Below are 16301 nucleotides of genomic sequence, written 5' to 3' on the forward strand. Positions count from 1 at the left end.
TCTGTTTTCCTTCATTTACCTTGTTTTTGGTGCTCTCTTTTTCTTTCTATATATGTATATGAATACATATAACCTTTACTTTTTGCCATTTTCCTGAGTTACTTGAGAATAAGTTGAATGCCCCATTATACTAGAACATCCAATGTATGTTTCCTAAGGACAAAAATGGTTTATAACAATGGTACAATTTTCAACATCATGAGAGTTAGTCAAGAAAGATATAAAGTGGTTATAATCTGTATTCCAATTTTTATCAATTTTATCAATTGCTCAGTGACATTCTTTTCTTGGTACAGGATCTAATCTAGGATCAAGTAATACATTCACTGGCAGTGTTCTTTTAGTATTTTTGACCTGGAAAGGTTCCTGTGATTTTTATCTTTCAGGACAGTACATTCTAGAAATGAAGATGTACATACCTTTCTGTGCATCTTATCAGGAAGCAATGGCCTCCCATTTACATGGCCAACACTGGAGATTGAGGTGACTTTTTGGAATAAGCTAAAAGCATGTTGAGACCTTGTTTCAGTCCTTCCAGTTCTCAGGTTTGAGCTTTGCATCTGTCCTTTCACGTGCTTGCTACCTGAGCCTTAGGAACACCAATCTCCCTGGGCAGTGGCCAGAACAGATCTCAGCTGAACTTCTGTCCAAGTGGCCCTGAAAGGTGTGAGTCATGGTGGAGACAGGAAGCAGGTGGCCGAGGCAATCCCTCTCCTCCTATGCAACTGGAAACAATCTAGATGTCCTAGCATCCCCTTGGTAACTTTTGATTGCTGTGCTGGGGCTCTAAGTTGTAATCAGATGCTTGGCTTCTCTTAGGCAGCTCATGGAGAATCCTCTTTAATGCAGCTGCAATGGGGTTAGCCAAAGTCCGCATACTCAAGTGCCGCAGTATGGACATGCAGTACATCTTAAGGTAGTTAATGAGAACAACATTTCATTTTTTTTATTTCTATGCTGCTTTAACCTTTCACAAGCCATGTTCTTGCTTCTCTTTGAAATATCCCTGTAAAAGAGAAAGGGCAGATAGCTAGCCTTCCCATTTTACAGATGAGGGCAAAAGTTAAGAGATTAATGACAGCCTTGGTATGATTTAACAAATATTTATTGAAGATTGCTTTTGGAGCTAATCCCCAGTTAAAGATGTTTACAAATGTAGAAACGTAGACAAACTCTTTGAGTAAAATAATTTTCAGATTAGTGATTTCACCCACGGTTCTAAACTTGAAGAATTTTCTACAAAATGGCAATGCAAGGAAAATATATCAGACATAGTGCCTGAACATATAACTAACATCATTTAAATATGCACTTACTTCTATTTCCGCATTTCTTTTGTCATCCTAGCAGTGGTCAGAAAGACATTTGATGAATAAAGTAGGAGCCTTGTCCTGAGATCACAGGCACAATTAGCTAGAATTTATGTGGCTTTGGGTAATACAAGGAAGAGCACAAAACGGAGGGGGGGGGGGACATTTGATGGGGACCCAAGGAAGATGGGAACTGGCAAAGACTTCACAGAGGTGCTGTTTAACCTTGAAGACTGGCTATGCTTTGAAAAGGCTGGTGAGACAGCCACACGAGCTTTAAAACATCAGGAAGAGCAATACTATACCACTAAGAAAGCACAGGGTATGTTGGAAAAATAGCCAACCTAACTAGAAGCTAGGTTTCCCCAATGTCCTTCCTGACTTCTTTTGGACTATAAGCTCCTTGGACCAAAGACTGACTTTTGTTTTCTCTAATGCAGTCGTATTGTATTGCCAGCACAGCTGTATTTGTTACAAACATTTTGTTCTGTGGGGCTCCAAGGGACTAAGCAAATGAATTTCAGGTGCAAATTATTTGTATTGTTAAGCAATATGTGTGTTTCTGCGTTTCAGTATTTCTACATATCAATCAACAAAAACAGAATGCTGAGGCAATTACTTTTCCTGAACATTGTTCTTCCCTAACAAACCCCCTCAGGCTTTCAATATAAAATGAATTGATAGAGGTATAAAAGCAGTTCATTTATAGGTTTATTCCTAATGATTCTCCCCATGACTTGCTCTTTACTCTTTCTACGTCACAGCCATTGCAATAGAGCTTTCACAATTCTACCCTTAACCTCTCCTCATGTTTTTTTGAGGTAAAGTCTGCAACAATAAACTAGTAAAATTATTTCCACCAAGCAAACAGTTATTAGATCCCATTTAAAAATAAAAGATAGTTAGTTAAAAACAATCAACAATGCCAGACAATATGCATTTAACATTAAACCGAGAACTGAATACTGAGTGAAAGAGACAGGACAGAAAAGAATGAGATATCTGGTATAATTCCTATTTACCATTAATTACTTTAAATATTAGTAGGTTTAATAGTGACAGATTAATCACCAACTCAACTTAAAAGCCTGTGATTGCCAGAATCATTTTTGGGAGTCACAACCCATTTTTATGCTGTCTAAAACAGGAACAATATAGACTAAAAGATGCAAATATGCGGAGAGTAGAATCATAGGAAAAAGTGATAAAGGAAATGGGAAGATATAGATCAAAAGATACAAAATAGTGGGTAAGATGAATGAATAAATATACAGCTCTAAATACAAAGCATACTGTAGCTAAAAGCTATGATGACAATACAAATATTAGAAAATTATTGAACTTAAAGCAAATTTGTTACTAGGGAGAAAAATCAAATCTCTGATGACAAAAGGAAGGGCTAACGCTTCCATAAAACATATTTATAAATATATATAGGCCCCTTAAGAACATTGCGTCAGTATATGTGAAACAGAAACTGGTAGAATTAAGATAGGCAATCCAACCGTAACCCAATTGCATTAACTGAAAATTTCAGTACCTCAAATTGAATAATGAATATAATCTTAAGATAGAAGACCAATAAGTAAGATAGCGTCTTGAGATGGACTACAAGATCTTTACTTGTTCTTCTAGTTCTAAAATCTTATGAACTATGAGGCCATTAACTACATTTTATTTTCCCCATTTTTGTTAAAAGACAAGAAATGAGATGGATACTGAAAGTTAGTGAACTCCACGGGTGTGTCTCAGGAAATATACAAAGCCTCTGAATAATATAAAAGTCACTTTATGCCCTGGTGAAACAGTCGGCTTCAACATTGAGCTCCACATTCAATTGTTTAATTGCTTTCTTGATATAATCTAGATTAATACCAACTTATTTAAATTCTGTCTCAATTTTTTTGGACAGGGTAGCACCATTTCTTTTCCCCCTCCTTTGGCCTCTTATAAACATACAAATTATGTCTTTATACACAAAATGTCCATCAACACATTCTTGTAATTACCAGATCGTACAGTTGTCATTTGAAATAAACCAGACACAGAAAACTATTGCATGATCTCACTTATGTGTGGAATTCTTTAAAAGAAAAAAATCAAATACCTAGAGATGGAGAACGAAACAGTGGTTGCCAGAAGGACTCGAGGGGTGGAGAAAATGGGATGTATATATCAACAGATACATCATAACAGACAGGTTATATGAACAGAGAACAAATCTATATGAACATATATATAAATCTCATCTACAAAGTGACTGAATTAAATAAAACTATTATGAAGGAAGTGTATTTAGTTGCCCTTCTCATACAAGAAAATAATTATAAGATTCCATAGATATTTGCTTCTCTATAGTAATTATTTTATTATCTATATGTGTCCCATAACCTCATGTTATAAATGTCAAATATATATGATAAAATATGAATACATTTTCAAATAACATTAAATGAAAAGAATTACAAAATCTAGTGCATACAGTCTCAGGAATATATTTGTAAATTTGCCCTACTGATTTTTTTTATTAATGTGGGTCTGAGTTATTGGCATAGCTCCTCAAGGAGCTTTCTTTAATATTTGTTGTAGGACATGTATTCCAGCAGCGAACTCTGTGTTCGTGTTCCATTTGGGATGCCTGCATTTATTTCTTATAGTAAAAATTTGGATTCAACAGGATTTTCTCGAGTTCCTTAAATGTTTTGATTTGTTGCTGACCTTTGTTGTTGATGGTCTCTGTGAATGTTGTGTCACGACTTCAACCATCTATCAAGTGGTTGACAACTGTGCTTTAGCTCTTACTTTCTGCTTGCACACGACCCCAAAGTCACCCGGGACAGATGCACACAGGAACCAACCTGTAGCTTGCTACTTGGATTCCCAGGAATATATGTTAGAGAGGTTCAAAGTTCCACATGGACTTCTAATTTTTACAGTTTTTCCTTGAAGAGTCTTTAGATGTGTTATTTACCCGAACTTTTACTCCCGAACACATTCACACTTTACAGAAAGTCATTTTTTTTTTTTTGAGACAGAGTATCACAATGTAGCCCTGACTACCTGGCACCTGCTGTAAAGACCAGGCTGCCCTCATACTCACAAAGATCTGCCTACGTCTCCCTCCCAAATGCTGGGGTTAAAGGCACGCTCCATGACACCACGCTGGCTATGATGTTATAATTTTAAGCAATTGTATTGATTGATGCATCTTGAAAATGCTGGTTGTAGCAAGTATTCTCTGAACTGAATCCTATGAGGAGGAGTTTCCAGAAAGTTCCTACTCAGGTCAACAATACTATTCTCTGGAAATAAGATGTTGTGTTACTCAGTGGCTCTTAGCTTGCAGGTTTGGTGACTATTGGAGGTCGCTGGCTTTCAAAGATACTGTGGAGTTTGGCAGAGGGAAAGCAAAAACAGGGCAAGCCAGGACACCAAAAATCTTACTAGTTTTACTTAAACTCAGCCATTTTTCTTGAATACATGCTTCTTGTTTTATTATAAGCCTTTGATTCATTTCCAGAGTTTCCAAAAAAGTTGATTTTGAGAGTGTTATAATATTTATGGAGGATCAAAATTTCAGAGTCCCACTGCGCATGTCTGTGAGTCTGCAGCTCAAAGATGCTTTTGTTGGTGAGGCATTTGCACTGTAGGCACGTGTTTGAGAATCAAATCCAGTTACAGAGTCAGGTCTACTGTCTGTTGCTTTGCTTCAATTCAATTTTAGATGTGTTTTGTGCACTTATATTGCCCCCTCAGCATTGTAGTTCTTACACATGAAGAGAGAGAGGGGGGGAGGGGGAGAGAGAGAGAGAGAGAGAGAGAGAGAGAGAGAGAGAGAGAGAGAATGAGAATCAAATGAAAACACAGCAATCTACAAGATATTAACTTTTAGGGGAAGTTGAGTAGGAAACGCTGATAGAATATAGAGTACTAGCTATCTCTACATATACTTTTAGAGCTCCCTGTGAATGTATTAATTATTTTAAAATCAAAATCAGAAAAATACTATTTCAAACAAGTACAACCATTTCAAAACTCAAGGTACCAAGTACAGGAGAGTTAACTTTGTGTCTTCTCTTCTTACAGGACTTGTACCTCCCGCTGTCACTGGATGACTCCGATTCACTGGGCGATTCCATGTGAAATCTATCATTACAGCAGAACGCATTCGCTCAAGTGACCAACAAGGCTATTGGTGCTTAAACATTTTTGTTATTGTTGTTGTTCTTTTTCAAAAACACTCTGTAGTAGTAGGGTTTATTTTCTTGTTGACTTCTCCTCTGGGCCACTAATTCACAATTACCAATTATGAGACATAGATTGATAAGCATCCTTTTGAGTAACTTTCCAGAACTGCAAAATGTGCTAGTTCATGACCTTTCTACTGAATGCTTAGGGGCCTTTGTATTTTCCCCACTCAATTTGTTCAGACGCTAGTCTTTCTTATGTGGAAGACTGTTTACATACATATCACTTAAAATGTTTGTGTGTGTGGGAAACATTCATATGCAGATCTAAAAATGGAAAACCTAAGTGTCCCTTGCTTCTGTATCTTCAGAATGCTGGAGTATCTCAGGAGCCTGGCAAGTCAGATCCTTGGCCTCACTCTTTGCTCTTAACTGAGCCCCCAGTGTATTGTCTAGCACTAATCTTGTCTGTCAAGGAGGAGAAACACCAGCTACTTATAACATGACACCATGTGCTTAGGACTATAGTATAGGGTGGTAGCTGAAAGAGATGAGGTAGAATTGGGTGAAAAACTGCCCAGATTTCAGTAGTAGGATTTATAAAGCACAGTGGATTCCTGGTCAACCCGTCTGTTGGGGAAATTTGGAATCAATAAGCAATTGTTCAGTTTGAGTAAGTGATGTCACATATCGGATTCCTCCAGGAGGCTTTCTGACATACAAAGTCGTACATGTATAGTATGGTATCCATCTAGCTCTGTTCTATTGAATGCCTTGTAAACAACCAACACTAAAAACACTGTGAGAATTTGTTTTCAGGTCTGACACCTTTTGGTAGGTTTTTATATCAAGAAACCATATCCTTTTTATAAAAATTCAAGTCTGTACTTCAGGAGCAAAACTCTTCAGGCTCCTTTTTTATAAACTGGTGATTTTTTTTCTTTGTCTAAAAAACACAAGCAGAAAATTTACCAAAAAAAATGCAGAAGAATACTGTAGTTTACAAATCATGCTGTCACTGCCAAACAGAAAGCTCCGGGAGAAAACACAATGACTAGAGGCCAATTCAATAGAATCAGTCTTTTGATACCTTTTTAACAGTTACACTTACAGTAATAATCTCAACGTGGACCAGACATTCTAATTATATTTTAAATGAAATGTTATGGCATATTTTAAGTAACTTTTTTATCTATAATCCTGATATTTCATACTGAAGATGCAGAGACCTTTCACTTGTCTTTAACATTCGAAAGGATTTCTCTTTATTAAGGATTGATCACTTGAAATAACTCTCAGTCTTTGAGGTTTATAATACTGACTTTTTGTCTGTAATCATAGCCCATAATAGCCAATACAACTAAATTTAGGTGAAAGCCATGCATGCCAAGTCTGTGTTAGATTTTAATAGTTAGGAAGATTTCCTTTATTTCTTTGTAATTGCTCAGTTAGTACGAAAGATGCAACATTCAAAGCAAAGATGTTTGGCTGATGAATGATACGCAGTTGTCCCTCCATTCGAAGTAGAATGAGTGTGGGGCTCGTGTGTGTATGTGTGTGTGCATGCGTGTGCACATGTGTGTGTAGGCTGCTTCATAATTAGGAACTAGTAGAGAACAACTCAACATGATTGATGGCAACTTGGTGGCGTTGCTAATGTGTAGGGGGAAGTAGGATGGAAGGGGTAGCTAGAGGCCCCTTGAAAATTTTCAGATGTCCTTCATTACAAGAAACATTTTTTCTTTTGGTTCCTGAGAGTTGATAATAGGAATTCTGGTTAAACTGATCACTGAAGAACCCAGAAGGAGGTTCTGCTCTTGCCTTTATTTTATACCCACATGAAATGATTAAGAAGCCCTATTTACTTAGCCCTTATTTCTTTCTAGAAGCTCAGTATTTTCTTAGTGCCTCTCAGAACGTTTGAGTTAATTAATGCAAATTGGTTATTCTGGACAGATAGAAATTATGGTGCGAGGTCTCTTTTTATCTTCTGGGCCAGGTCTTCCAACACACTCTATGTCTGTCTTTCAGCAAATCCCTTGTAGTCCCTTGTCTTCATTTAAGATGAGAACATGGAAATCCAGACAACTTAATGATCTACTGAAAGAGTAGGGGAAGAGAAACTTGCAAGTTCCTCATGCCCAGGCGTCTCAGTAGTTCTCTGAGTGTTTTCTTACTTGTGGCATATACAGCACTGGAGAATACTATGGACATAGTTTCTTTAGAATGTACTTGGAACAGACACTTTTCTATAACAACCATGCCCTTTCTGTCCTCCTTTGAACTCACTACAAGGAAACCTTTTACAAATGTTTTTGACTTATACGCAGGCACATATACATGTAAGAAAACATTTTGTTGTTACTGCTACTTCATGTGGCAAGGCTTGGTGTAGTTCAAAACTCAAGTGTCCAATAATTTCATTGTGAGTTGGCTCATATTCAAGTGATTTTTTTTGCGGAACTGAGCTCATACATTCCCCTTATTCATTTCCAGTTTTATCTGATCCAGTTTTTACCACTGTGTCTACATTGTATTGAGTATGCATGGTCAGTCAGCAAGCATTTGCCACTGCTTCCCATAATGTCTCCCTCTCTATTACAGACAACACACACACATACACACACACACACACACACACACACACACCCCATGTTGCTTGTTCCTACCTCCTGACTTTTCTTCCCCACAGAAATAGAAATAGGGGCAACAAAGGGAAATGTATATATGGGTGCTGGGTGTAACAACTACCTTCGTAAGTAGTGGTAATTAGAGGTAAAGTGGGAGAAAAGCTTCTTTTCTCCTAGCTGTTTTGGAAAGGATAGCCATTAGCATGACTGCTTTGTGTCCTTATGGACTTGGTATTAGCCTAGACTGAATCCTAGCATTTTCTAGCTGGAAGGAAGCTTAAGATCACATCATCTGCTCCAAAGTCTTCATTTCCTTAAGGCCAGGAAACAAAGAAGTTAAGTAATTTCCCTGCAAGGTCACACAGCTGCCTATTGGCAGTGCTGGGATTAGAACCTACACCTCTTGGCTCTTATTCCAGGGCTTTTTTTCCCAACTAGCCTGTATTGTCTTCTGTGAGGCTCCTGAATATTCTTTCCCAGGGTTGTGTTGCGTTTTGGATTCATATGCTACTTTGTTAATCTCAGCAAGAAATCCACTCAGCAACCTAATCTGGTTCTTCCTTTTCACATTCTCATTGTTTTATCCACATGGGCTGCAGACAGCCCCAAAGAGAGGGAAGCATGGAGGACCAGAGAAATTCCCACTTGGGAAATCTTTAAATAACCCCACCCCCACTGAAGTAGCCCCGCCCCCATAAAACTACTGGTCTGTCCAAAGGGAATGAAAAAATGACTACTTTTTTCCTTATCAGCTTCCTTCTATGCCATTTCACACTCATTGTTTCTCCCAGGATAAGACAGTAGTTTCTTCTTTCCAGAACAGAGAAAATAAGAAATCAAGAATAGAGCAATATATTTGTTTATCCCGACTTTCTGAGATGACTTTTTTTTTTGACATTTTAAAAACTAGCCTGGCTACCATTTTTACTATCAATGATTTCTTTAAAATATGGTACTGAGCCAAACTAGAGAAATATAATCAAATCTTATTTTAGTCCTCAATCTCAATGTCCCCATAGCCATGCTGCCCTGATGGAAACAATTATCAAGTATATACAAGTGGTTTTGTCACTAAACTGTGCCCTGGCTACCATTAAATATTGGTTCTTTGTGCTTGTACCAAAATAGCACACAATAACTTTGCACATTTTATCCTAGGTCGTTGTGGAGCCTAATAATGTGGTTTTCTAGGACATAAATTCGGACAACATGATCTGTACGTGTGGGTTTCCTTGCAGCAAGGATCTCTGGAAACTAATTAATATTAATTGAGCTCTAAAAGATTTCTTACTAGGTTACCCAAGTTCAGGAATTTCTCTTTTCTCCACTTCTCCAGTTGGGCATAACCAAGGAATCCTAAAGTGAGTGTGTAGCTTCTATATCCTAGATACTTCTTAGGATCATCCATCACCTGTTTAAGAAAAGGAACACAATGCTTGATCTACATAAAATTGTGTCTCCATCCCCAGTCTCTTCAACATTCTAGGCTCAGTTTCCACCATTCCCTCTCATGTTTGATTGCGAATGCGTTTCCCTTTTAGAAAACAAGGAAGTAATACAAACCCCATCTCCTTGGGATGGGAGAAGTAGCATGTCTTTGTGTTCCAAATGAGCTTCTGCAGTGATAAGAATGTTTCAAGAGACTAGGCTGCCTCAGAAACAACTGTGTCAGGAGATTTCTCTAGCAGAAGGTCCATGACAACATAGCTTCACTGACTTTCTTCACAGTGGTCTGGGTTGCTATGGAAATAGAACCAATGGATCTTTATCTTTTCTTTTTTTAAGCAATGATTGGAGCTTGTTCTTGGGCACATGAAGTCATTTGGAAACACATCTAGACCTCATTTATACATTGCTTTCCCTGTATAAAGAGGTTTAGCTTCTAGGCTCAAACTGGTTTCTTAAGGTCTGGGGCTGGGATTAGAGAGATGGCTCGGCATTTTTGGAGTACTTCCTGCTCTTCCAGGGGACTCATATTCAATTCCCAGCACCCACATGACAGTTCACAACTGTCTGTGGCTCCATTTTGAGGGAACCTAAAATCCTCACACAGACATGAATGCAGGTAGAACACCAATTAACATAAACTAAAATTTATTATTTTTGAAAAGGAAGGTCAGGGATGTCTGGAGCTCATATAGGGAAATAGGAGTGTCTATAGTCCTATGATTTAGACTTCAAACTCTGAAAGAATAAAGACTGAGTTTTGACCCAGCCATTTAAAATATGCCAGAGGTCATATAGGACCTCTTTTGTAGCATAAGAACCCTGAAAATGCTAGGATTCCTGGATTTCTTTCCTAGTCTGGAATTTAGAAGCTGCCATACTTCTGCCTCTGCCGCACTGAAACCACATGTGTAGTGTCACTCCCTGTTCTGGGAATCCCGCAAAATTTCCTCTTCTTTAAAAGCATGGCCACCTGGAGCAATGAGAGGTCACTGACTTTTCTTGCTTCCTTTTTGGTTAGAGAGTCATCTCCCTTGGCTACAAAATGGGGTTTCCTTAACCATCACACCAAAGGCCTCATTTATTCTCTCTGCTAGCCATTTAGGTTTGCTTCGCATAGCTCCTCTTTAAGGATCAATGTAGAACTTAGGCTTTGACCAAGCTGCTCTGAGACTGGCTATCATCTGGAAAGCAAAGTGTTTCTTAGTTTACTCTTGTCAAAATCTTCCAGAATTAGAAGTGATTTTTTTTCTCCCTATTTTGAGTTACTCAGATTTCAGAGGGTAGAGAATTCTCATTGGAAAATAAGGCACTTTCCTGCTTGGGTTAGAAGGGCAGGTGAATTGGAAAAGGTCAACTAGAACACAGAAGTCAGAAAAGAAAATCATGTGAAAGACGTGAAGGCATTGGAATGTTTCATTTCTGGGCAAAAACTCGAGGAAATAAGTGGCTTTTGGTCATCGAGATGCCTATTTTCATTTTCAGTCTAAACTGTTATCAATCTTATTCCATAGTTTAAAAAAAAGACACTCATTCTTTGACTCACACAGTTCTTTCCTCTCTTTTGAAATCTTTTCGCTTCTTCCTTGCCTCATCACTAGGCATATGCCTCTTTCTTAGCTTATGAGTTTTGTCTTGGGATTGAAGAGAAATTATTTTCAGTCTCAACGAATTCAGGTGCTACCCTATTCAGCCACAAGTAGGTTGAGAAAATCAATCCGATGCTGGCCCTTTCTTCTTTTCTGTTTTAGCCTCAGCAGATCTTTTTGAACATCGCTCTCACAGCTCATGGATGTTTAGGTCTTTAACTTCTCAGCAAGCATTGTACAGAACACTTTGTGCTTCATTTTTAGTCTGCCATTTCGTGCATCACTGTAGTGTGCTCAGATAAATAATCAACAGAACAGGAAAAAAATCCACCCATTCATTCAAATTGGCTAGATAGTCTTAGTTGATTTTATTTAATTTGCTCATAGTTTTAAAAAGCTGCAATATAATATCACGAGAGACCACAGGCAATTAATTGTTCCTGTCATTTGCTTAGGTAGAGTGGGGAGGGGAAGCAGGAGCAATTTGTTTAAACTTTTACTACTACGCATTAAGCTCTCTGTTATAACATTATGATCTGTTTTCTGCCTGTGGAATTGTTTAAGCTAGACAGGTAGGCAATTGGGTTCAATTTAAGCCACAGGAGTATTTAACAAATCCAGGCTACAGAAGAAACTACTTAGTTGAAGGCATTTGTCCTTCTGATACTAGATTTACCTAAACATTTTCCTTTTAACATTAACTATTCATGATCTAGCACAGGCAGCCCATATATGAGTAATTATCTTGCTTACGAAGCCTGCTAATGAATTCAGCAGAGTACACAATGCCTGGGATTGCCACTACTTGGAAATACCATATGCATTGTCCAATTTTCCAGTGACTTTTCTTTCTAAATTCTTTTAAAGGGGTTTGAGAAAGTAAGAGGTTATGCTAAAATACACTCACTGTTTGGTAGTATATTATATTGCAGCATTAAGTCAAAAACCCCTTATGACTTGTATACATCTAATGCATGGTTTGAGACTGGAGTTTGCATTTTTCATGTGCAGTAAATTTAAATTTTTTTGGTTGCCTTTTTGTGCCATTAAACTTGTACAGAAAATGCTTTTATGGCCATTTTCAAAGGGAGAAAGTATAAAATGGAAACAGCCCACCCTTTCTGCCCTATAGCTGTAGTTAGAATTGAGTACCTGTAGCAAAACAGCTGTAATTGGTGGTTGTAGTGTTAGAGGTGTTAGCTTGCTAGTGACTACCTTTGGAGAGTAAATGCATGGTCTTGTACATCACATTTCTTAAATAACTCATTTTAGCCTCTGAAAAGACTATATTATCCCATGTGGCCCTCTTTCCTCACTCCACTCCCTGCTCCCAGGTATCTTACAATTAACTGTAAATAACTGAATTAGGGGCCAAGAATCCCTACCAAGTAAACTTAGCAAAGAGCAAACAAACCAAAAAAAAGGATTGAAAAGAATTTTACAATTTCTCAGAAGTTATTGATCATCGCTCAAGGAATGGCATGATGATAAAGACTCACCACTCTTTTACATAAACATCAGAGGAAAACTGAGAGTGTCTCTGGCTGCCAGATTACATTATAGAACTGAATGATTTTTGGAATCACACAACCCAAAAATGTCCTTGATCCCTGCGTCAGTTGTGAGGTATACGAAGATATCAGAAGGCTGGTGACCAATAATTATCTGGGAAAAAGAAAAGCAAAAGAGATACATGTAACAGATATTCAGGGGTTTCAGCTACTCCTCAGCCAGCAAAGGCAGTGGCGTGATGGATTTAGATGCATTGCTGTCTTTTCCCCTGGCAACACGGCACACTCTTGGACTAGGAGTGATGCGAAGGCAGTGTTTCAAGAAAACACTCTTTTTGGTTTACTAGTTTCTCTTGGACTGGTATGTTAGGCAAGGCCCATGTAAGCTGGTTAGAGCAGACCCTTTATATCTCCCGTGACCGTTAATCTCCCCCACCATAATCTGATGAGGGCTCTTTGGTTTGAGGACTTCAAGGTTGCCTAGGGAAGTTCCCCCATGTGTGTGAGGTGTTACGAACCGTGAACACTGTGCATCTGCAGTGTTCAATACTGGGCAGCCAAGGAGCTGCTCTTGCGATCCTTTTTGGCTCTCAAGCTCTGTTCTCCATCGCATTTTCATTTCTGTATACATTTGCAAGATGTGTGTAATGTCATTTTCCAAAAATAAAATTTGATTTCAATATTTCTGGCTGACATTCTCTCTTTTTTTCAATCATCAAACCAATGATCATATAACCACAAAATGTCCGAGCTGGAAGGCAAGTTAGACAGATTGTTCAACCCCTTAATTTTATAGATGAGGAAGCTGAGAATCAATGCATGATGGAAACACCATAATTATCAGCACAAGATGTCTGAACATATAAGATCGTGGATCTCTATAGTTGAGCAGGAAGCAAATCTCTTTTGGTATATAAAATATTTTGGCTAAGGTGGATCTGTGTCACCAAATAAGAGGCAACTTCTATTACTGTGATTTCCAACTGTAGAACGATTTCACAGTTCTTGAAAATACCGTACTGTTCGTTAGGTGGTTACTGACACAGTCATTCTGGGAGAAGGAACACATAGATGTTGAATTCATAAATATCAGATTCATCCTTGGGTATAAATTACTAACTTCTCCTATCAAATCTTAACTAGGCTCGGGAAGAGGTTGGTGAAAGTGTCGGAGAAAATAGCACACAGAGAAGAGGTTAAGATCTCAGGACCACTTTGATCAAGACAATTCTGTAAGGGCGAACCATACAGTGCCTGCTTAGCCTTTGTTGAAGAAGCAACCTTAGGCACTCTCTAGGACCGAGAGGATTAGGAATTCATCCCCCACATAGTATTTAACAAATCCCATGAGCATCAGTCTGGTAAAGACAAGGTAGAGCAAGATGCAACTTCTTGGTATTTCTAATTCAAATAAAATATGAAGACTTACTAGGTCTCTTTAAACAAAAATTTTTTTAGAAGCTCATTGACCTCTAGTAGAAAGAGGAAAATCAGCTAAGCATTGTATGCATATGTGTGTTTCATAGAAGCAATGTAGTTAATTTAAAGTACTATATTTAGTTTTGAAACCATATCCGTTTCATATTTTAAGTATTGAAAATATTCTTTTTGCAAAAATTGGGCATGGATGCAAATAGATATTTGTTTTCAATATCCCAATCAAACAAAATTTAAGATGACTAATCCTACAAGGGCTTCACGTCAAATCTATCTTTCTTTTAAATTCCAGTCAGTGGCAAACACTGGTTTAGCCTAGTAGAATGAAGAAATGTCAAAATGGGTATGGACTAAGTTGCAAAAATTGGGTATTTGGTATTTAGAGGGAGTTTTTCCTAAGACCACCTAATCTTGTCCCTTCTCGCTCCTCATGTATCATCCACTTTAAAGCCTCGTACTGAGGAATTGTTCATCAGTATGGTCTAAGAAGTACGTAAGTGATGCTCAGCCTTAGGCCCCGCTATACAGAGACTGAGCCAGGAACTCTGAGAATAGGACCAATTGCTTCAGGGTGAACTAGTCCTCCAAGAGAGTTCTGAAGTTCTCCCTTATTTCGGAGCTCCCTGCTCTAGTGAATTCATTAAGGCTTAGCTAGAATGCATGATCCTATGAGCCATTCAGGTTCAATGTTTGCATCTCTAAGTAAATGTCAGATAAAAGAGACTTATTTTCATAAAGTTTCTATATTCATAGTTTTTTAGAGAGTAGTTTGTAAAATTAAAGACAAAAAATATATAAATAAAGAATAGCTCTTCCCAAGTATAACAAGGAGTCAAGATGAGGACCTGAGACGATGACCAGAGATGTGGTGGGGTAGTGGTGATGACGGAAATTTTGAATGTAGAAGGGTTAGGAATTGGTGGAACAATTGGAATATGGGAGACATGGGGAAAAGAGAGGAGAGAGAGAAAGTCTAGGCTTGATCAATTCAGCCTGCACCTCCCCTCCACCCGTTCCCTGAGTTTCCTCTGTTCTGGACAGCTCAGTAGCCTCTCACCTACCTCCTCCCCTGACTTCAGCCCTGGCGCTACAATGCTCATTCACACTTCACTCTTGCTGACACAGTCTGTCCTTCTTTCCCTGCCTAGAAAAATACCCTCTGAATGCCCTTCCACATTTCTCCACCTGTCTAAATGTCACATGTAGCCAAAACCTACCAGCAACGGAACTCAAGGCGTATTTATAAGAAAAACAAATCCAAACACGGAGAAAAACTTGGCAAATTTCTATCCTGAACTTTCCAGGGCAGGCCTGATCTTATGTAATTTCCCTCCTTTTCCAAATAAAGGTGATTTGTTAAACATATAACTAAATGTGATTTTGTTTTTATACATTTCTAAAAAAAATTTCCATAAATACACTCACAAATTGGAAACCATCCCTTGTCAGGCCACACATCTGCACTAAGGGTGTGGAAAGTAGGATTCTCTCAGAAGAGAGGCGTTCCCCAGGTCTCCTTGTCAGCTCGTCTGTACTCGCCCACCTCTGGGACCAGTATGGCAGAAGTAGCGCCCCTTCATTTCTAATCCCTTCTTTTCAGTTCACTACCATGCTAGGAAAGTCTTTCAGGTGGCTTGATTGTATTAAACCTGACTGCCTCAAGGAGACAGCTTTGAGTAGGAAAGTAATTTCTTTTTGAAAAAAAAAAAAAAAAAAAAAAACAACATTTTCCCCAGTCAAGAAGAGTCAGCTTATATTGTTGTAATCCTTTCTTTTCCTTGCCTGTGTACCCATGAATAGTTCTGAGAATGCTCTCATAAACCGAGAGAAGGGTGAGTCCTACATTTCTGAATGAAGGGCCATGACCTCCCCATCTTGAAATGAAACATTGCATATAGAATTGCAGACTGCCAAAGGTAGACAAGGCTTTATAAGCCATTCATCTAATGTTTTCGTAAGTTTCTTGGGGGTAAAATTACATGGAGGAGTCATTACAAAGACCAGTTCCAGGATCTCATCTCAATCTAACTGCATTAGACTGTCCAGCAGGCTGGACAGCTGGACAGTGCAAAAGAGCTTCAGTGGCTATTTTACCTGGGGATTTTATAGCACTTCCTAAACTTTGCTGTGGATAGTATCATCTGAGCAGCTTGTGAAACATAAAGCTGTGGGGAAATCAGGTTCTGCTGTT

The 16301-nt window shown here is 38.4% G+C and overlaps 1 protein-coding gene across 4 annotated transcripts in view; it reads left to right on the forward strand.

Moving 5' to 3' along the window:
* Dcx (doublecortin) overlaps nt 1-5453 on the forward strand; it is an 80647-nt gene extending 75194 nt beyond the window's left edge. For 2 of the 4 annotated variants that reach the window (XM_050127207.1, XM_050127208.1), the window contains exons 6-7: nt 917-919; nt 5397-5453. In XM_050127207.1, coding sequence (XP_049983164.1) covers nt 917-919; nt 5397-5453 — 60 coding nt within the window. The remainder of the gene's footprint in view (nt 1-916; nt 920-5396) is intronic. The other 2 variants (XM_050127209.1, XM_050127206.1) reach the window with 1 other exon arrangement.
* Nucleotides 5454-16301: the final 10848 nt, after the last annotated feature.

Source organism: Alexandromys fortis, unplaced genomic scaffold (genome assembly GCF_014885135.2).
Source record: "Alexandromys fortis isolate MF-2015 unplaced genomic scaffold, M_Fortis_MF-2015_v1.1 scaffold_200, whole genome shotgun sequence".
Taxonomy (NCBI): domain Eukaryota; kingdom Metazoa; phylum Chordata; class Mammalia; order Rodentia; family Cricetidae; genus Alexandromys; species Alexandromys fortis.